General features: G+C 50.9%; 2 protein-coding genes across 3 annotated transcripts in view; one reads left to right on the top strand and one right to left on the bottom strand.

Moving 5' to 3' along the window:
- GNAZ (G protein subunit alpha z) overlaps window positions 1-6,036 on the top strand; it is a 53,358-nt gene extending 47,322 nt beyond the window's left edge. The window contains exon 3 of the mRNA XM_042910111.1: window positions 4,121-6,036. Coding sequence (XP_042766045.1) covers window positions 4,121-4,465 — 345 coding nt within the window. The 3' untranslated portion in view covers window positions 4,466-6,036. The remainder of the gene's footprint in view (window positions 1-4,120) is intronic.
- Window positions 1-20,287, bottom strand: part of RSPH14 (radial spoke head 14 homolog) — a 79,312-nt gene extending 59,025 nt beyond the window's left edge. The window contains exons 1-4 of one of the 2 annotated variants that reach the window (XM_042910113.1): window positions 20,223-20,287; window positions 18,033-18,290; window positions 16,863-16,965; window positions 13,794-13,912 (exon numbers count right to left, since the gene is read on the bottom strand). In XM_042910113.1, coding sequence (XP_042766047.1) covers window positions 13,794-13,912; window positions 16,863-16,965; window positions 18,033-18,231 — 421 coding nt within the window. In that variant the 5' untranslated portion in view covers window positions 18,232-18,290; window positions 20,223-20,287. The other variant, XM_042910114.1, reaches the window with a different exon arrangement.
- Window positions 20,288-20,861: the final 574 nt, after the last annotated feature.

Genomic DNA, 20,861 nt, shown 5'->3' with positions numbered 1-20,861 from the left:
CAGGGATTACATCCAGCCACCCAACTGCCTCTTGCTGTCTGACATGCTTTGTTGCAAATCACTCATTTCTCACCATTGGGCAGTAAGATTCCCGCCACTGCATAAGCTTCTGATGGGAATCATCTGCTCCATGTTATTTATATAAATGAATGCGCAGACAAATCCCAGACTCCTAGAAAGTGCCATTTTTCTGGTGAGCAGGCCCTAGGGAGAGCTGGGTGGGCCTCAGAGCCCCCGGCTGGCATTGCAGGCAGCTGCTAGTGGGTGTGTTGCCTCCTGGGTGAAACAACCATGACTGCTCCACTGGCAGCTGGAGCAGTAAAGGCAAGAAGGGCTTCTTCCTGGAAGAGCAAGCGGTTGTTGGAGATACAGGGCTCTTAACGGAGCCCTGGGAGTCAGCCTGTCTGGGCCCCCATCTCCCCACGTGTGAAATCTGTAGCCTCCTGCTCACAGCACAGCCATGGGCTGCAGAGGTGGCCTCTCAGATTCTGGGTCCAAGAGGATGTTTGTGTCAGGCTAATGGAAATTTCACAGGACAAGGGGGTGATATACTAGCGATGATCCCAAAGTTGCCCCTGCCTTCATTTGCCGTAGGGGCCCAGTGGCCCAGTTGGACCTCAAGAGGATGGTGCCCAGTTTTCTCTTACCACCTTTGGGGCCCTCTGCGGCAGCTCTGACCCATGATACCAAGTGGGCAGAGTCATAGGGGAACTAAGCGACATGGGGGAGCCCCACCCAGGCCGAGGAGCAGAAGAATGGGGCCACAGCTGGTGTCCAGGCTGTGCATACCTACTGAGGGCTGTAGAGAGAGGTACCAGGGGAAGCCCTAAAGGCCAGACTGAGGGGCTGGGACTTTACCCTGGTGCAGGACGCATAGCCAGACATGTGCTGCTGCGAGGTGAACAGGGATATGGGGGCGGAAGTAGAGGAGCTTCCAGGAAGAAGGGGTCTTAGGTGAGGCCATAGCGAGCAGAACGTGGAGAGGAGGGGAAGGGAGGCCCTGGAAGCTGGGCGGGGAAGTACACCAGTGGCATTCCTCCCATACTCACACTCATGCAAGCTTCACACAGTTTCCAGAGTTACAGCCCAAAATAGCACGTTCCTTTTTCAATGATTTATGCTTTGAGGTGTCAGGACACTGCTCTGCCCACCTGGGAGCGCTTGGAATGAAGGAGTGAGCACACGACAGTGACAGTAGCACTGAGGGCACCGAGTCAAAAGGCCAGGGGACTCCAGCTCCACTCTGCCCACCGTCACCAGCTCTCCTCAGCCAAGGGGCCTCATTTGCAGCTACAGGGGGCGCTGGCCAAGTGGCACCCCTTGTGGGCCATTAGCACCCAGAGAGCAGTAGGGGATAACAGGTGGAGTGCAGCATCTAGCCTGGTGCTTCACAAGCTCTGAAGGTCATGTGCATTTCTACAAGCCAGTACCCAGTCAGTGCCTTGTGCAGGCTGTGCTGAATCCTGCCTGGCAGGGCCCATGCAGGCAGGGCATCTACACAGATAGAGGTTTTGTGGTTATTCTTTGATGCCTATCACCTCGCAGGTGTGTAAATGATGGCCAGCGTGATTACCCATGGTTTATCCCAAGGAAGAGAGACAAGCAGGAAACCTGAGCCCCCAAAAAACACAAAAGCAAGAAGGAGACTCCTGTGGTCCTAGGCAGTAGTGATCCTATGAGTGTTTGTGAGGCACTGCCAAGGGCATGGCTGCCCTGTGAGGAAAGTGCCTGAGTTCCCAGATTTTCAAGTACAGAGGAACATGAGGCTCAGGGAGATGTCTAAGGACCAAAAAGTCTGCCAAGAGCTGTCTGTGGGGCAGAGGTTCACATGGGACAGGAAGGACTGGTCAGTTGGGGCTGAAGTCAGGAACCTGGGGTGGATATTGAACAGGAAGAGCAGCTGAGATGGCCATGGGGTGGGAGGGGCCCTGTGGCCCGTTGACCCCTTCAGTGCCACGCAGGGCCTGCCCTCAAACGACCGACCAGCAGAGGCCTCGGCATGAGCACCGGCCAGCACATACGCGCTGTTTCAGCATGCTGAGAACACCCTCCTGCCCCTCCACTTCCCAGACTCTACAGCCTGCCCAGAGCTGCTGGGCTTGGACCAGGTATAAGAGCTACCTTGGCTCTCACCCCAGGTGACCCAGCAGATACCCATTCTAGGAGCCTGGCTGTGTCCTGGCTTCTCTGCCTGGCCCCCACTCCATGAACACCAGCTCCATACCCTGGGAACTGGCCTGCTGGGTCCTACCTGCTGGTGGGCAGCCCGTCCCCCTCTGAGTCCTGGGCACCTGTCATGGCTCCATCACCTGACATGAGAGCTGGGGCCTGTCACTGGCCCTTAGGGCATGCTCAGCAAGTGTTTGCTCATTGAATTCATGCATATGTGCTAATGACTGTTTCTGTTATTTATCTGATGTGAAGTTTGGGGTCAGAAGCACAGCCCCTGATTATGACATCATTCCTGTGAGAATTGATAGCTCTGTTAGGCTTTACAGTGTGGCTTCCAGAAATCCATTAGAGCTAATTAGTCTCCAGCAGAATGTGACATTCCTAGACCACCATTTATCTCACTTTTGGGAACATCATGTGACTCCTCCAGGCACTGCTGGGGATGGGAATCCTGCATCTTGTTTCTCTCTGGAGAAGGGTCCCCCCCGCCCCTGCTTCCCCAAGACCTGAAACCACCCACTTTCCAGGGTTTCTGGTATTTCTTAGCTCATTCTAAAGAAGGCACAAGATTGGTTTTGGAAAACCTCTTCTCCAAGGTGGAATACGGGATCTGAAGACCACTTCTCTGAGGTTGGAGAGTAATGACAAGTACCTCTGGGCATCCTCTCCCCACTCAACCTGGTTCCTTCCTAGCACTGATGCTATTAGACCGTGTATCTCAGACAATTCAGGATCTCTGGGAGAGCAGGGTTTCACTGTGGCATCCTCCTGGACAGCCCCACCTGGGGTGATCTCACTTGGGTCCAACAGTGCTGCCCATCCACCCTCCAAGTGAGCCTGAACTCCTGGTTGTGGAACATGGAGCACATTTCCTGCCTCTCCAAGCCTCAGTTTCTTCATCTGTAAAATGGGAATCAGAAGGTGTAAGGACTGAACAAATTGGCATGCCATGGCCACACCATCAGCACCAGCTGCAGCTTCCTTTGTTGTTACCATGTCACCGGTGATATAATCTAGTCAGAAAGTCCTTAATTCCGACACCCTGGATCTAAACTAAACTAGTTCCGGGCTTTGTTCGGACATTTGGCTTGTTCGTTTTATTTTAAAATGAGGGGCAGCTTTCACCATAGTAACTCACCAGCAGTTCTTTTTAGAAGCTAGAATTGTCAGTTCTCTGTGGAAATGGTGAGTGGTGAGTTTGGGAGTCAGACAAATACATTATGTTCCCTAAAAACTCAGTTACTACAACCCATTTAAGGTCCTCAGAAAGAAGGGGGTAAATAAGGGCCATTGCCATACTCTGGTCACTGAGCCTGGTAGGCCTCTGTCCTCACATGAGCGCAATGACCTGGGCGGAGCAGAGGGGCCTGAGCCTTCCCCAGCTCTCTAGACTGGAGCCTTCGGTTTTGGAAGCACAGGCTGTTAGTTCACAGATCTGGCTGAGGACTGACGGCACCACGTGGCAGGGTCGAGGCTTAGAGGACTGGCCCAAGCCCTAGCAGGCTGGAGCTGCTGGCTGGGCAGGAAGCTGGCCACGCTCACATTGAGGGAGATGCGATGGCAGCATGGGGGACTTGAGCCAGCGTGGGGTGGCAGGGGATGGGGCCCTTAGCTATGAGCTTGGAGTTGCCCAGGTCCCTGCCGCTAAGGGAGACCATGAAGCAGCCCCGAGCCACAGAGGAGGCACCGATGAAGCAGAAGCGCCCATTACTAACAAGTATCAGGGCGCGGAGGGCGGTGCCAGCCACTGTAGGGGCTCCAGAGCCTGTGGGAGGCAGGTGAAGACAGACTTGGCCTCGCAGAGGAAGACTTCCCAATAAAAGGGTGAATTTTGCAGGGCCAGTGCTGGGCTGGGAGACCTTCCCAAGGGGCCTCTCTGAAGGGCTGTGGGTCTAGGGCCTTTCCTTGCTGCATCCCCTGATTAACACCAGCATTTTCCTGCCTGCAGAGTCGAATGGCAGAGAGCCTGCGCCTTTTTGATTCCATCTGTAACAACAACTGGTTCATCAACACCTCACTCATCCTCTTCCTGAACAAGAAGGACCTGCTGGCGGAGAAGATCCGGCGCATCCCGCTCACCATCTGCTTCCCTGAGTACAAGGGCCAGAACACCTACGAGGAGGCCGCTGTCTACATCCAGCGGCAGTTCGAGGACCTGAACCGCAACAAGGAGACCAAGGAGATCTACTCCCACTTCACCTGTGCCACCGACACCAGTAACATCCAGTTTGTTTTCGACGCGGTGACAGACGTCATCATACAGAACAATCTCAAGTACATAGGCCTTTGCTGAGGAGCTGGGCAGGCCAGTTTGCCTGTGGCGAAACCCCTGGGGTGTCACACCCCCACTCGTGCTAGGGAGACCCAGCCTAGGGGCAGAAAACGGGGGACCTGAAAAATGTCCCCCCCCCGGCCCTCCACCTCCTTGGCCCCCACATTACCGCAAACATAAATATATACGGATAGATTGCTAGGTAGGTAGACACACACGCACACACACACACACACACACACACATATGCACACACACAGTCTGGAGATGGCAAAGTTCCCCAAAGCGTTGAGGCCTCTTGAAGACTTAAGCAGTTGTCACCATGTTCACTATGAGCCCTTTATGCCCCCTTCACTTTGCCTTCCCGAGCCGGCCCCGCTCTGCATGGGGGTCCTCGTGGGACTATGAGGAGAGGCGGCTGGGTCATCTGGAGGAAGCCAGCTCTGCCCAAGCTTGGGACTGGGGACCTTGCTGCTGACCAGGAGGGAGGACCAGAGCAGGGTCCATGCGCCTTCCCTGCTGGCCACGCCTACTGCTGGCCTACTCTGTACCACGTTCGTTCTGGAACCAGGGTGCAAGGCCAGATAACAGCACTAACCAGACCTCTAGCCACTCACAGCTCTTTTTAAACAGCTTCAAAATATGCAGCAAAAATCCACACAATAACATGAGTGGCACGATTTGTTTCAAACTAGGCCAGCTGGGTTCCAGCTTTTCTTCTACTAGTCTGATGTTTTATAAATCAAAACCTGGTTTTTCTTCTCTGACATCCTTTTTTTTGGCCAAATCTCGTGGTGTTTCGCAGAAATATGGAAAATTTCAAATGCAGTTGAGTATTCTTTTTTAAAATGCAGATTTTCAAAACATATTTTTTTTTCAGGTGGTCCTTTTTGTGTCTGGCTTGCTGAGTGTAAAAGTTGTTATCTGGATGAGTCTGTCCCTCTGCTCCCGAGCGACACTGGGGCGGACGGCCGCCCTGTGGCAGCCTCGTGGGGCCGCGTTGTACATAAGCCTGTGCAGCGTCCTCTTGTTACTGGTGCGATTTCTGCTTCGTTTTTATTTCAGAAAATAAATGTGATGTATTTAAAGAAGGTTCCTCACCTAGGAGCGAATGAACAATAGCTAAATGTCTTTGGTATTTAAAGAGTAAATTATCCATTGGCTTTGCAAGTGGAGGAAGGGGAAGCAAGAGATGGGGCCCTGGCCCCTGCACACCTTACACCTGAGATGGGCTGAGAGCAGCTACAAGTCCTGTGAAGGCTCAGCGAGCGTTGTAGCCTGAGGGAGGCCCTGCTGGGACCTCGCACTCTGGCCCTTCATGTCCCAGGGCCTGTGGCACCCACCATCATGGAAGGACCTTGGCCGAGGGCCGCATGTAAATATGAACCCCCGCTGTTGAGAGGGAAGGCACCGCCAAAGCCCTTGCCAAATCTCCTTTTCTCTTAGCCTCTGTTCGGTACCTATATGTCCAAGGTCAGTGTGTGGAATCACAGCCAAGGACTTTAAGAGATGTACAGAGGGAAAGAGGAGCTGGTGATTGTATGAAAGTTAAAGATTGTCTACTTTAAGAAAATAAAATACCCTGAATGAGCTGAGCCTTGTCCTGATGTGCTGTATGTGTGCGGCTGACATCTGGGAGGGTGCCCAGAGACACCTTCCGTGCCCAGGGTGCTTTTTCTCTCCCCTAACCCACACATTTAGGCAGAATCATTTGGAAATCAAGACAGGGGGAGGCCTGCCAGGCCCCTGTGTCTGGAGGAGCTGAGGTTCAGGGGTGATGATGGCTCCAAGACCCCTGCCCAGCAATGGCCCAGGCTGCACCAACACCCAGACCCGTCATACCCTAAAGACACCTCTGCCAGAGTCAGACTCATCCCCACAGAGTGGAAGAGGTAGAGAGCCTGGAGGGTGCTGACAATGCCCAAGAGTATAGGGTGGGTCCTACAAGGTGTGGGGAGGAGGGGTCCCCCCACTATCCCACCGTTTGCCGACCCTGGCTTGTGTGGTTAGAGGCATCTCCATGCGGTGGAAAGCACTAGTTAGTAGTCAAGCAACTTTGTTCAGTCTGCACTAGGCTCCTTACAGATTATTTTAACATCTCTATGGTAGCAGGTTGTTAGCTGTGCCCCATTTTACAGATGAGAAAAGGTGTCCAAGGTCAAGGTCAGGGATTGGCGGAACAGAGAGGCAAGGGCTTCCCAAGCCTGGGGTTCTTGTCTGGCTCTGCCCCTGATCATTCTGCACCAGACAGACAGCATCCCATGGGGAGCCCAGAGCCACTCTGCACCTCCTCCTCAAATGCAGGACCCACACAAAGCCCTAAGTGAGGACCAGCAAGTGGAGATGCACACGCACGCACACACGCAGACACACAGCGTGCAGACACATACAGATTGGGCTTTCTCCCTCCCCCACCACGAGCCTCGTGGGGATTCCCTTCACGCCTTCCCACATCACCAAACAGCAAAAACCCAAGGGGACTTTTGTATAAGAAGAAATAGCGTGTGACTTAAAATCTTTGAGACTTATTTTACGCTTTTAATGCCAACTGTGAAAAGAGCAGTAATTTCACCATGAGCATCCTTCACCTAAAAATACACAGATAGAAGGAAAATAGAAGGATTCTGCCTTCTCTCCTGATGTGCTCAGGGATGGGAGGTGCCTTCCCTGGGACAGTCCTCCCAGTTCCCAGAGCCTGGTCCCCAGAGCCCAGTGGGCAGACTCTTCAATGTCCCGCCCTCTGCTGCAATCTATCTGCATTGATTTTTTTTTTTTTTTAAACTTACATGAACTACCCCTCCCTGCCTCCTTTCATCAACTCTGGTAAGTATGTGTTCTATATTCTTCTCTTCCACATTTTGGAGACCATGCATTCAGTGAGGTTTTTTTTTCATTTCATGGGCTGACTGTTTTTATTGAAGTATAATTGACATACAATCCTCTTAGTTTCAAGTATACATCATAGGGATTGAGAGGTTTTTTTTAATGTTTATTTTTGAGAGTGGGGGCAGGGGAAGTGCAGAGAGAGAGAGGGAAAGAGGATCTGAAGCGGGCTCTGCGCGGACAGCAGAGAGCCCGATGTAGGGCTCAAACTCACAATCCACGAGATCATGACCAGAGCCGAAGTCGGATGCTCAATCAACTGAGCCACTCAGGTGCCCCAATAATTCAGTATTTTTATATATGTTATGAAATGATCCCCACGATAAGTCTAGTCACCCTCTGTCTGTGCTGGTTCTTCCTCTCGTGGGCATGCTATGTCTGCCTCTTGTTCTGCTAATCATGCTCATGTGCCTTTCCCCACCCTTGAAGTCCAAGAACTGTCTATCCCTCGGGGCTCAGCCTTCTGGGTGTTGCATGTCCCCTCCTTCCCACACTCTACTGCATAAAGTGCTCACTCCAGGGCAAGGTGGGAAGGGTACCTGGCACATTCTGACCCACCTCCTTTCTCTACTGTGCCCAAACAGTTCCCAGTATGGAGAAGGCACATGCTAAGCCAAAGAAAGGCCCAGGAAAGGTCCACCAATGGTGGCATTGGCCAGAGAGAAATGAGCTCTAGGACCAGCAGCAGAGGGACCAGTGAGAGGAGGCCAGGGTTGACAGGAAGACAAAAGACGCTCTCTTACAGGGCACACTGCCCTGTGGGCTCATGGGGGTATTGCCATCCTCCCCTGTAGTTCTCTCGGTCATCCAAGATAGTGTGATGGGTCAGTGACAATAACCCTAGCTCCCCTCAGTGACTGCACACCACATGGCCCTGCGCTGAGCCCCGTACCCACTCGTCTGATCCCAGCCTCCTCCACTCTCAGGACACTGAGATTACTGATTCGATTTTATAGAGGAGAAAGCAGAGACCAGGAGGGGGAATGACTTCCTGGCATCACACTGTGTAGCAAGTGACCCAACCAGGCCTGGGACCCCAGGGGCAGTGCTCCATCTGTCCACCTTCCCTGGAGCCCATGCAAGGCCCTGGCCATCTAGGACAAATAGGCATGGGCTATAGGTCTGCCGACTCAGGGGCAGGTGCTAGGGAGGGGTGCAGTACACCATGAGGACAAGGGGGCCCCACCAAGGCTGGATGGCACCCTGGGGGCTCACCTCACTAAGAGATGAGCTGGGTGAGGGGCTTCAGTGCTGAGGTAGGTCCAAGGCCAGGGGCCAGCTGGTACTGCCCAGTGCATGCACCGGAAAGTCTTGACCCTCTTTGTGTAACAAGCTGTCCCAAACCACCTGGGTATATTACAAAGACCTCATAGAGAAGGCTGAGAAAGATGGCCCACCCCCAGAGAGACCACAAGGATAGCTGCTGGGACAGTGGCCAGCCTTGACTAGGCCAGACAGGGAAAGACTCTTCCGGCTGGAGCAGGCAAGTGTGTGCAGAGGGTGAGGACAGGAGGCATCATGCAGGTGCACCAGGCTGGGAACCAGGTGGGCAGTGTCCCCACTGGTGGGCATCGTCATTTGCTAAGTCTGGGAAGGGGGCAACTGCCCACCAAGGACTATCAGGCTGAGGATGTGCCTGGGGCCGGGTGCATCCCATCCTAAAGGCAGGTGAGAAAGGAAAGACCCACCCCCCTGAGGCAGCCAGCCCCATCCCTGTACTCTGTGGTGTCAGGGCTAGGAGGAGCAGGAGGCTACTCTGGGCCACCTCCCGAGGCAGCCTTCAAGGAGAGAAAGGGGTGCAGCAGCTTGCCTGGCTAAGGCTGCCTGGCTGAGGCACACTGTGGAAGGGTGAGAACATCCTGTTTTGCTTCTCCAGCACCCCCTATCCCTAGGCTTCTGCTATTCCCACTGCTTCAGCTCTGATGTTCCCCTGCACCTCAAAACTGCCAAGATCAGAACAGCATCCAACATCATGCCTGGCATGCCCTGTCCCTCCCCAGGCCCACCCTGCTCCTTTCTGAAGCTGAAGAGCCAGTGTCCATAGGAGAGGACTCACATCCCTAACTCCCTCCCCAGCTGGTGCTCTCCTCTGGGTAGGGAGGGACACCTGTTTTAACCCTCACGGCTTCACCCAAGCCAGGCTGCACACAGTGTGTAGGGGACACAGCAGTCCCCACACCGTGGTCCTGCCACAGCTGGGCCAGCAGCTCAGAGTTCAGTCTCACAGGTGCACCCAGTCACCCTGGTTCCAGGCCACTGTCATAGGGCCCAAGGGGCCTGGGTCATGGCCAGTGGGGCTGGTAGGGAGACACTTCCAGGTCCCCGGTACTATTCAGCTACATCCCAAAGTCCAGTTACAGAAGAATCCTCAATTTCGGCATTAGAGTTCTCTCCTACAGCACGCCTGGCCACAAAACGAGACCTGTTTCTGTGTGCGGTTAGCAGAAACAAGGGAACAGAGATTCCCCCAGAATCCCTAGCGGTCACTTAGGGCCCGGCTGACAGGGAACGTGGCCTGGAGGCTTCTGCATGGTATTTGCCTCTCCAATCCTGGTTTCTCCCGTGCCTGACTTGCACCACCCTGGGGCCTGACAGCCAGGCTCTGTCAGGCAGTCATCGATCCTGTGGTACCCCCTGCTGGTTACTCTGGGAAACCACACACTAGGCCAGATCTGGCCAGACATCAAGGACTCAGGGAAGACCTACTTCCCCCCCACAGATACCCAACACTACAGACGAAGCAAGTGAGACACAGTGGCTGGAACAGAGCAAGGGCCCAACACACAACTATGTAATTAATGAAAGAAGGGAGGAAGTGCATTGCGGCAAATAACTAACAAATGATCCTTTAAAATACGGCATAAAACCTAAATGCCAACATTTGTTGAGTGCCAGGCACTCTGCCAGGTGCAGAGGGTGCCTTCTGGTGTGGCAGTGGATAGAAAACCCATACCAATGACCACCAGTAGGAGAGCTGAGTTCCGACTATCCCAGCAGACCACAGAGGCACACATATTCCCGTGCTCGGTAATGAAGCTGAGGCTCTGACAGGCTATGTTACTGCCCAAGGCCACACCCTGGTTAAGAGTGGGACCACTGAAGTGGATCCACTCACCCCACCCAGTGGCCCAGTGAGGACACCACCTAGGACACAGCCATACTGTCTAACCCAGAAGCCATCGTGCTGAGTTCCCCCAGGCAGACCTCTTGCGGTGTCTGGCACACTGTGTGTCTCCCTTTCTCCCTCCAGCTACCCCCACCCACCACTACTGCACATTCCTCACCAGAGTGTCCCAGGCCTCCCTTCCAGACACACCAGAGACAAGGAGTAGCAGCCAAGAGATACTGTGACAGAAGGCCAAGGCTCACCGCTGGGGCCCCCAGTCAGACTTGTCAGAACCACAGCCCCCCTACTCCTCGTGGTGGGCCCAGTGATTGTGGATTCCAGAACAACTTTGCAGAAAGGAGATGGGGCGGGGCCCTTCCCACCAGAACACAGATCACCATAGAGCTTTTGTAATCAAGACAGTGTAGGACTGGCAAGGGCTATACAAGAAGACCTAGAAACAAACAAAAATCCAATTCAGGTACCTTCACCAGCTAAATGTAAAAAGCAAAACCCTTACACTTTTAGAACAAAATAGGACAGACTATCTTCATGAGCTCTTAAGCATCAAACACAAACATGCACACACACATGCACACACACAAAAAACTTCTGGGCCAATGAATAAGCAAATAAACAGTGAAAAGCCATGCAAACAACCCAGGAAATGGTATTTGCAGTGTATGTAACCAACAAAGGGTTGGAATCCAGGATATATGAAACACTCCCTCAAATCAATAAGAAATGGAAAAACAACTCAACAGAATGTGCTCAGGCTCCGGGGAGGCACTGGGCAGGAGAGGAAACACAAGTGGCGCCAGGCAGAGGAAAGATGCCGCCTCTCCCAGTCACAGGGGATGGCAAAGCCACACAACAGTGAAACAGCACAGCACACCATCAGGTTGCTGGTGAGGATGTGCACCAGGCTCTCTTCCGGCTGGAGGAGGGTGGGCTGGGAAGCAATTGCAGCATCTGGCCAAGCTGAAGGCCATGCATTCTCCCACCCCCACAAGGATGCTCTCCTCCAGCAGAGGCCTTGGAGGGACTCCAGGAAAATCTGAGCGGGAATGCTCAGGATCAGAGACAACCAGCACGCCGCATCAGCCGAGCAGGAGTAAGCGTCTGTTCAAACACCAGAAGGGCACGCCACAGATAAAATAGGAAAACGGAGCCCATGACAGAACATGGATAAATCTCAAAATTATAACATTAGGTTCTCTAAGTAGCAAGGGTATACATTCAGTAAGATCCATTTACATAGTTTTAAAACATGCAAGGCAAGATCACCAAATAACTACATTCATGGTAAATTATAAAGCCATGCGTTAGGGATATACTCGGAAATTATTGGTGGCTCCAGGGAGGGCAGGAGAAAGGGTGCTTTGGTGGGGAGGTGGGGAGCTTCACAGGGTGCTTTGACTGTCATTACTTTTTTTAAAAACAAAAATACCAAGCAAATATGAAATACGGCAGAAGGTTAAGACTTAGCAAAGCCATGATGGTACTCAATGTTTCTTATTATTGTCTCTGTATTTCTCTGAATGCTTAAACAGGTCACAATCATTTAAGAGGGCTGGCTGGGAGCTTCACACCTCAAGGAGAGTTGCTCCATGGTGAGCACAGGGCATTTACTTAGTTCCGCTCTGAGCATTGGAGCTTCATAGACATCCCAGTATTCCAGTGGCCCTCAACCATGGCCTCGAGGGAGAATCAGCCAAGGTGCATTTGAGAAGATATGTGTGCCCATTCCCAGAAACAGATTCTGTTGGCTTGGGATATGGCCAGGGATAAGCAGGTCTTTAAAAAAAAAACAAAAAAACTACCAGAAGCTTCTGTCATCTGGTCTCACATGCCCAGCCCAGCTGGAAGAAGGCGTGCCTCCTGGATGAGCAGCAATCCCAGGCCCCCAAGGGCTCGCTCTGTTTTGTCCACCTCTCCGTACCTGATCCCATAGTCATCTCTCTCTGGGACCCTCAACTCAGAGAGTACTCACATGTGGACTTGATGTTTATGGCGTGTTTCGTGCAGGGTGATACACTACATGCTTGGCAAGCATCTTCTCACTTGCCTTCACTTCAGGTCTCCGAGGCAGGTAGTATCAGCCTCACTTTAGAGATGAGGAAATAATCCATCCAGGGGCATGCAAGGAACGAGGGGGAGGGCAGAGGGAACCTAGGGCTGTCTCACTCCTGGGCTGCAATGCCTTTTTGCCCAACTTTAATTTTAAAGCACCCCCTTGAAGACCTTGATATCATGCCTTTTGGAATAAGCCCCCCATTCAAAAATGTTCATTGCACCATGTGACAAGGCAATGTCATTCTGACACAAGATCTCAACTCTCGAGCTGCAGCAGGTGGGTGGCCATCACCCTGGACTCTGCATCTAATTAGCAGAAACAGTCAGGTGAAGGGGACCTTGAGCCTGAGGGTAGAGGGGCCTTTGGGGCAGGACTTCTTTAATCCTTAAACATGCTATGGCACTTCACAAAGGAAGACATTTACAGGGCTATAATCATCAGGGAAACACAAATTAAAACCAAAATGAGATACTACCACACACCCACCCACCAAAATAGCTAAAATAAAGAGCCAGGAAAGATCAAGTGTGGGTGAGGATAGAGAGCATGTGGAACTCTAAGACACTGCTAGTGGGAGTGTAAATTGATGTAACTATTTTAGAAAACCATTGGTGGTACCTTCTAAAGCTGAACATAAACTTATCCTATCCCCAGCAATTCCACTCTTAGGTATGTCTCAAAAGAAATGCCTCTACGCATCCATCAAAAGACAAGAGGATGTTTACAGACACTCTATTCTTGGTATCCATACACTTGACATGATTCAAATGTCCGTCAGCAACAGAGTGGATAAATAAACTGGAATCGTATACTCATATAACATGAATACCATACTCCAGTGCAAATCAGCAAAAACCATACGTGGATCTCAGAGATAAAACGTTGAGCAAAAAGAAAGCTAGAAACAAAATATTTCAGCCTATATGTTTCCACTGATGTAAAGTTCAAGAAAAGGCATAAACTAATCTGTGGTCTTATGAATAGAAGATACTGTTCACCTTTGGATGAGGGGTAGAAACTGGTATGGGGCATGTGGGAAGTTTTCAGAGTGGTGGCGATATGTACAAATTTCTTAATCTGGGTAGTGATTCCATGGCATGTCCACTTGGTACAATGTAATAAAACCTTCATGTATGATTTGTGCCTTTTTGATATGTATGATGTATCTTAATAAAATTGTACCTTTTTTAAAAAACGTGCTTTAGACCATGATCTGCAGCAGGGCACATGAGTGACCTAGAGTGGAGACCAAGGGGCCATCTGAGTGCCCACTGAGAGCCTACCTGAAGGTAGCTGAGCCACATGCTTGAACGCCAGGTGCAGGTTCTTCCGGCAGGCTGACTGAGGGTCGTTCAGCAGGTAGGACAAGGCAAGGATGACATCGTGCTCTAAAAAGCCCTCTCTGGGGAAGAGAAGTCAGATTTAGACATAATTAAGACCATGCCCAGAGAGGATCCAGTAAAAACCAGGGGGAAGTTGCCCACCCGCAACCCCACCTGGAGCCTGACTGAGCCTGTGCTGGTTGGTGCAGACCACATCCCTCTGGCTTCCTGGAAGAAGAAAAAGGCCAGAGGTGGACCATATATTACAGAATCCCTAGAGGCCAGGAGTGTGGCTTGGGTGGCAGTGGAAAGAACCACGCACTGGAATCATGCAGCTCTGCCCCTTCCTTAGCTAGGACTCCAACTGCTCTTTGTGCGCCTGGATCCTTCCTTTCACTCTTGTGAGCCTGTAAAATGAGGATGATGAGGCAGCAGAGCCTCACAACTGACCCACCCTGAATCGGGGCTGCACCCACCAGGGCACACACCCCCTGAAGCTCCAGGCTCTGCAAGCCCCGCCCCTCAAAGCCTCTTCCTTTTCTCCCAGCTGAATTGTGAGCTTGCCAACAGCCAGATGCTGGCCTCCAAACCTATGTGTGCCTGTTATGTTTGTTGTTATAATTATGTAAGTTAATTAGCTATTAGGTAAGCCAATTAGATGTGAGAAGAGTTTTGTGGGTTTTTTTTTTTTTAATTCCTTATGAAAACAAAGTTGATTGCTTCAGGAAGACTCAAAAGTGAGTCTCAAAAAAGAAAAAAAGTGAGATGATCATAAAAGATTCTAGAAGGTTTTTACATGCAGATTACTCCATTAATGTCTGAGTTCTCCACTCTATCTTAAAGAAACCAAAGCTGCAAATTAGATGATGTTACAGGTGTGGTTTAAGCAAAAGAGATGACGGGAAACACCAACCAGTGGGCCCACACCCAAGAAGAGGCCTGGGTGACACACAGGGATTGGTGAATGCCTAATTATTTGTGTTTGGAGTTAAAACGAACAGTTTAGGGGTGCCTGGGTGGCTCAGTCAGTTAAGTGTGTGACTCCTGATTTTGGCTCAGGTCATGATGTCACAGTTCGTGGGCTTGAGCCCCACATCGAGAATCTCTCCTTGGGACTCTCTCTCTCTCTCTCTGCCCCTCCCCCACTTGTTCTCTCTCAAAATAAATAAATAAACATTAAAAAAATTTTTTTAATGAACAGTTTAAAGGGAATGTACAATTTCTTCAATTCCTGGCTTTGTAACCATTTCTTCTCATTAACCAACTGCATATGGTGAGGGCTTCTGAGGTCACTTCTCTCAGGCCTGGGACCAGAAATAAGTGAGAACTCACTGTGAGGCCTGTGCCCAGTGCCTGGCACGCAGGAAGTGCCCAACCAATTGTGCTCCTGCTGTGATGGCCAGGACTTAACCATGTGGCGAGTTCTGAGTTGTTCTGGGACAAGAAAATCATAGCGGGATACCCAGGTTGCAGGGACCTTTTCTGACCACCCATCATGAGGTGTCCTGCCCTCCTCAGTCAGTGCCTGGTCACCCCGCCACATCACTCCTGCTCTGCAAGTCTGCTGTGTCTGTCCTGAGGGCAGCTGCCCCATTCACCAGCAAGCAAGGAAGAGGCAGGCAGGGGGAGCTAGTCCTCCCGTGAGGCTCTCCCATTCGTGGGCTGTCACATGAACTCCTCAGGGTGACAAGATGTCGAGCCTTGGGCTGCCACCCTTATCTCCTCTTCCTGTTGCTATTTGTGTGGGTGCAAGAGGCACAAGGGTTTCAACATGAGCAGGTACTTAGAGCTTGACGGGCTCCACAAGCTACTGGCTGTAAGTTATAAGATCACCACCGAACTCAGGCAAACTTCTCAAGCTGGCCTAGGTTATATTTGGCCCTTTGCATTCTCTGTCCATTGTGGTGTGGTGGAGCGAGCCAGTGTGTTAGAATCCTGTACCCTGGTCACTCAGTTCTCCTCCCCATGCCTGGAGGTGGCAGTGTGAGGGATAGTGGATGCTGAAGGAGTATGTGGGCCAGACCATAGCAGGTCCTTGATCAGTGACAGTTTCTTCGCTGTGTGTCCCCTTTCCCCACCCCTGCTAATGTGGCCATATCCAGGAATCCCACACAACCTCCCCAACCTCCCACTGCCACTAAACAAACCTACAGGCACCCTCGCTATGCTCACAGTTTCCTTGTACTTGCCCAGGTTCCAAGTACCTGTCCTCACAGCATCTGTCAGCCCTTTTTGGGGGTTACTACCCAATGTCCATGGCAGTCCAGAAAGAGAACAAAGGAGCAGAAGAATGAGAGGTGCTTCACCCCCTTGCCTCTAAGTGTTAACTGCCCCAATGAGCAGTTGCAGATGAGGACACTGAGGCACAGAGAGCTTGGGAAGAGGCAGGACTGAGCAACCTTGAGTTTTGTAAGATGCCCTGACACCGCTGAAAAGATCTCAAGCTTCTGTAAAGGACCATCTGTTGTTTACGTCAAACAAGCCGGGAGACACTGAGCACCCTGCCCTTCTATTCCTTCTTTTTGGACATGTGCACACTGGGCATCAGTGCCTGGGCAGGGCTTGAGGGCTGCTTGTGATTCTCAGGTCTGTTTTCCTTCTTTCTTTCTTTCTTTCTTTCTTTCTTTCTTTCTTTCTTTCTTTCTTTCTGAGAGAGCACACGAGCGAGCAGGGGAGCAGCAGAGGGAGAGAGAATCTTAAGCAGGCTTCACACCCAGCACAGAGAGCCTGATGTGGGGCTCAATCTCACAACCACAAGATCATGACCTGAGCCGAAATTAAGAGTCAGATGCTTAACTGACTGAGCCACCCAGGGGCCCCTTGGTTCTGTTTTCAATACCAGGTAAACCTAGTTATCCCAGGTCAAGAGGGTGAACTGAACTGATATGGGAAAGCACCCCCTCCCTCCCCCGGATACACACAAACTGATAAACCAAAATTCAGAGTGCTCAAGGTCATCCAAGGGCATGCCACCCAGGGGAGTGATGTGGCTCCAAAGCATGACATTCGTTTCCAGAGACAGCTGCCCACCTGCCCACATTATGGGTCGCCATGATGTAGAGCACCTCAGTGGTCTTTATCCGCACCATGTCATTGTTATCCTTCAGCAAAGCTTTCAGGCTCTCCAGGCAGCCTGCAAGGCACAAAAACCTTTGAACATTTACCATTCTCAGAAATCAATGAACCTAGCAGTCAACAGGTGAGCCAACGTTGGGCAGCAAAGACTACCAGAGGCTCTGCTGCTTTCAGGCCTCAGGGAATCATGTCAGTTACAAAATATTTCAGAGTCACCAAAGGGGTCTCTGTGTGCTACAAAGGCTCACATGGCGGGGGGGGGGGGGGGGGTCGTTTTATCTAAAGCCCTGCAGGCTTTCCACCAATGCCTCCTCTCACAGTCTACTGCAGGATTAAGAAAATGGCCTTTGCCTTTAGAGAGACTGAGGGGTCAAATTCTCATTCCAGGCCCAAAGTAGTCCTACCTGTGAATAGGTTACACCTAGAGATGCCAGGTTGAACAAATAAAAATCCTGCTTTATTTATTTATCTGGCAACCCTAGCCTCATTCCCCTCCTCTGAGTCTCTGATTTTTATCTGTCAGTTTTCTAATCTTCCCTCCCAAAGCAGGCGCTATTAGGATTAAGACAACACAGGCTCTGCACTGGGGTGATGCCGGCCCAGGGTCAGGCTTATTAAATAGCAACCCTTATTACTGAAGCTCCACCCAGTGTCCTGGGCCCTGGTTCTAGGAACCTCAGGCAAAGCTGGAATTAACTAGCCCTTCCACTAAGGCTGGAGGGAGAAGAAGCAGTTCATCCATCATGTGCCTGATCTGAGAAAGGTGTGACCATGCCATGAAAGTCACCTCAAGTCTTATTTTGAGAATTAGAAGAGTGGGACACAAGGGACATAGAGCTCCCAGATATACGTGTGGTTTTCATAAGGTGTGTGCCTATCTTTTGTGACAGCTTTGTGAATTAGATACATAAACAGAACTGTTTGGTGGATTTGTGGCCACCTGGTTGAGCCATAGCAGAGGGGGCTGATTTGTGGCTCTGGGTGGGACACGAGTGGTGTCTGGGCAGGGACTGACTGACCAGCCAGGAGGGATGCGGTAAAGGGGCCAGGTCGCCGCAGCACCTCCCACCTTGAGCCACTGTCCGTCCATCCTAGTCATGGTTACCTGGGCTGTGACACTCTCACCTGTGTCAATGGCCACGTAGACATGCTCAGGGTCGTGCATAAGGTCGCACAGAGCCATGAGGGCTTTCTGCCTCGTCAGCAGGTCCTCTGACTGCAGCTCCTCGTTCAGCTTGGGCAGGGCCCGACAGCCATAGGCAATGGCAGCCTGGGTGGGGTTGATGTCGGGGGGCAGGTACATGGAGATCCGGGCATGGGCCATCTTTCCACGCCTGCAGAGGGCAACTCTCTAGCTTCCAAAACAAAGCTCTGCAGAAACCACTGATTGAGAGAATCCAAAAAGTTGTTGTTACTACTACTGTGATTTAGAAGCTACTTCTCATTTGATTCTCAAAACTGTAAGGGCAGCCGGGGGGATATTTTTGCTTCCATTTTACAGATGAGCAAACTGAGGCTGAGAACAATGAAGGAATCTGCTCAAGGTCACAGTAAAGGTAAATAGTAGCCCACACTGCAAACTCCAGGGTTCTCCCACCCATAATGACAGAGGAAACCACCAGTACTTTATAGGCTGGGGCCTGTAAAGGCACCAAAGACACAAAACAAACCAAAAAAGCAAACATTAATATGGTCACCACGTGTAGTAGTTATCTTCTGCCAGCAATATCTAGTATCTAACTCAACTACTCCAGAAGGAGGGGACTTGCATTATCCCAATTTTACAAAGGAAGTAGTTGAGGCTTAAGGTTGGGAGTTTGCTTCAGGTCATGGAACTGATAAGGCCAGTAGCCAATGTTCAAATCCAGGTCTACTTCATTCATCCATCAGGGACCCATATCCACATGCTCCTGACACATCCACAAAAAAGGAATTAAGGTTAAAGTGTGATTTATTTTTATTACACACATACATACTTTGAGCGACTATAAGCAGTGTGGCTAGTACAGCTGACCCTTGAACAACACAGGTTTGAACTTCACGGGTCCACTTACACGTGGATTTTTTATAATATAGTACTTTTTTACATAATACACTTTTGCATAAATACTTTTTATATAATGTATTTTCCCTCCCTTATGCTTTCTTTTTTTTTTTTTTTAGTTCATTTATTTTGAAAGAGAGTGAGCACGCACCTGCGCACACAAGTTGGGGAGAGGCAGAGAGAGGGGAAGAGAGAGGGAATTCCAAGCAGGCTCCTCATTGTCAGTGTGGAGCCCAAAACGGGTCAGGAACTCACCAACCGTGAGATTATGACCGGAGCTCAGATTGGTAAAGCATCCGACTGAGCTATCCAGGTGCCCCTATGCTTTTCTTTTTTAAAAAATGTTTATTTACTTTGAGAGCGAGAGAGAGGGGGAGAGAGAGAATCCCAAGCAGGCTCCGCACTGCAGAGCCCAACATGAGGCTCAATCTCATGAACTATGAGATCATGACCTGAGCAGAAATCAAGAGTCAGACGCTTAACCGAATTAGTCACCCAGGCACCCCCGCTTACGCTTTTCTTAATAACATTTCCTCTCCTCCAGCTTCCTTTATTGTAAGAATATAATATATAATAAATATAACATAACATACATGTTAATTGACTGTTTATGTTATTGCTAAGGCTTCTGGTCAACAGTGGGCATACTAGTAGTTAAGGAGGGAGTCAGAAGTTATACATGGGTTTTTGACTGTGAGAAAAGGGTAGCGTTGGCACTCCTAAGCCCTAGGTAGTTCAAAGGTTCAGCTGTAGTTAAGAACAGACTTCAGACTTAGGCCATAGGTGGCCCTTGACAAGTTATGTCTGTCTGTGTCTTTCTACAGCTGCAGAAGAGAGGTGATAATAGCACCTCCTTCCCTACTGGAGTTGTCATATGAACTGCTACTCGTGGGCCTGGCACACCAGGCTCGGGATATGTCCTCTGGGGTTATTATTATAGTGGTGGTGGTTACTGCGATTAGTCGCAGTGACAGTTAACTCCAGGAGGAATGGTCAACTCCCGTAAAAGAGATGAGCCAGACTCTGATTCTGGGCACCAAACCACAGGGAAAGAGGGGAAGGGGCCTAGATGGAAGGAACGTGGCCATTTCTGGACTCCCCCGGCAAGGAACAATGGGTGCTGGGGACAAGGGCCTGCCCTCCTCTAAGGAGCATGGGTTAGGGAGTCCAGCCAGGTGAGAGAACCTTGGGATAAGAGAACATGAGCCCAATGTGAACCCTACTGGATGGGTCTGGGGACCCCCTGTTCCCTTTGGCGGCCGCTGGCTCACCTGCCTCAGCGCGTGGTCCCGGAAGCGCACGCCGTTGCCAGGCGACCAGGTTGCCAAGCTACCCCCGTGGCGTCCTCAGTGCCCAACGCGCAGGCGCGAACTGCACCGGGCTGGGACAAGCTGTGAAATGGGGATAAAGATACTTTACAGGGTTACTGTGAAGAACAAAGGCAGCTCAGTTTTGTTCATGGCACAAAAAGGAAGGGAAGGGAAAGGAAGCGATTGTACGCTCTGAATTGAGCATTGCATGCCTTTAATCCTCAGAGCAAACTCCAGTTCACAGACAGAAACTTCGGAGAGGTTCAGTACCTTCCTTCAAACCACACAGGCCTGATCCCGGGACCGTCTAGCCCTGGCCCATGTTCCTTATCTACTTGCCGACTACCTGGTAATGACACAGATAGGCTCCTGAAGTGGATGCAACACATTACTGGCTGGAGTAATTGTTCTTGAAAGCAAGCCAGACCCAGCCATCACCTGCATAAAACCCTCCTGTGGCACCCCACTGGTCTCAGGATAGATTCCAAACTCCTAGCCTGCCACTTAAGGCCCGGGGTCACGGGCCTCCTTCAGTCATGCTGGATTCTAATTTCCCAAATGGTCAACTCTTTTCTGCAGCCTGAGCTACTTGTAACACTG

The sequence above is a fragment of the Panthera leo genome, chromosome D3, assembly GCF_018350215.1.
Source record: "Panthera leo isolate Ple1 chromosome D3, P.leo_Ple1_pat1.1, whole genome shotgun sequence".
Classification (NCBI taxonomy): domain Eukaryota; kingdom Metazoa; phylum Chordata; class Mammalia; order Carnivora; family Felidae; genus Panthera; species Panthera leo.
Note: the sequence above shows the minus strand (reverse complement) of the source record. Positions and strands in the feature narration are given on the sequence as shown.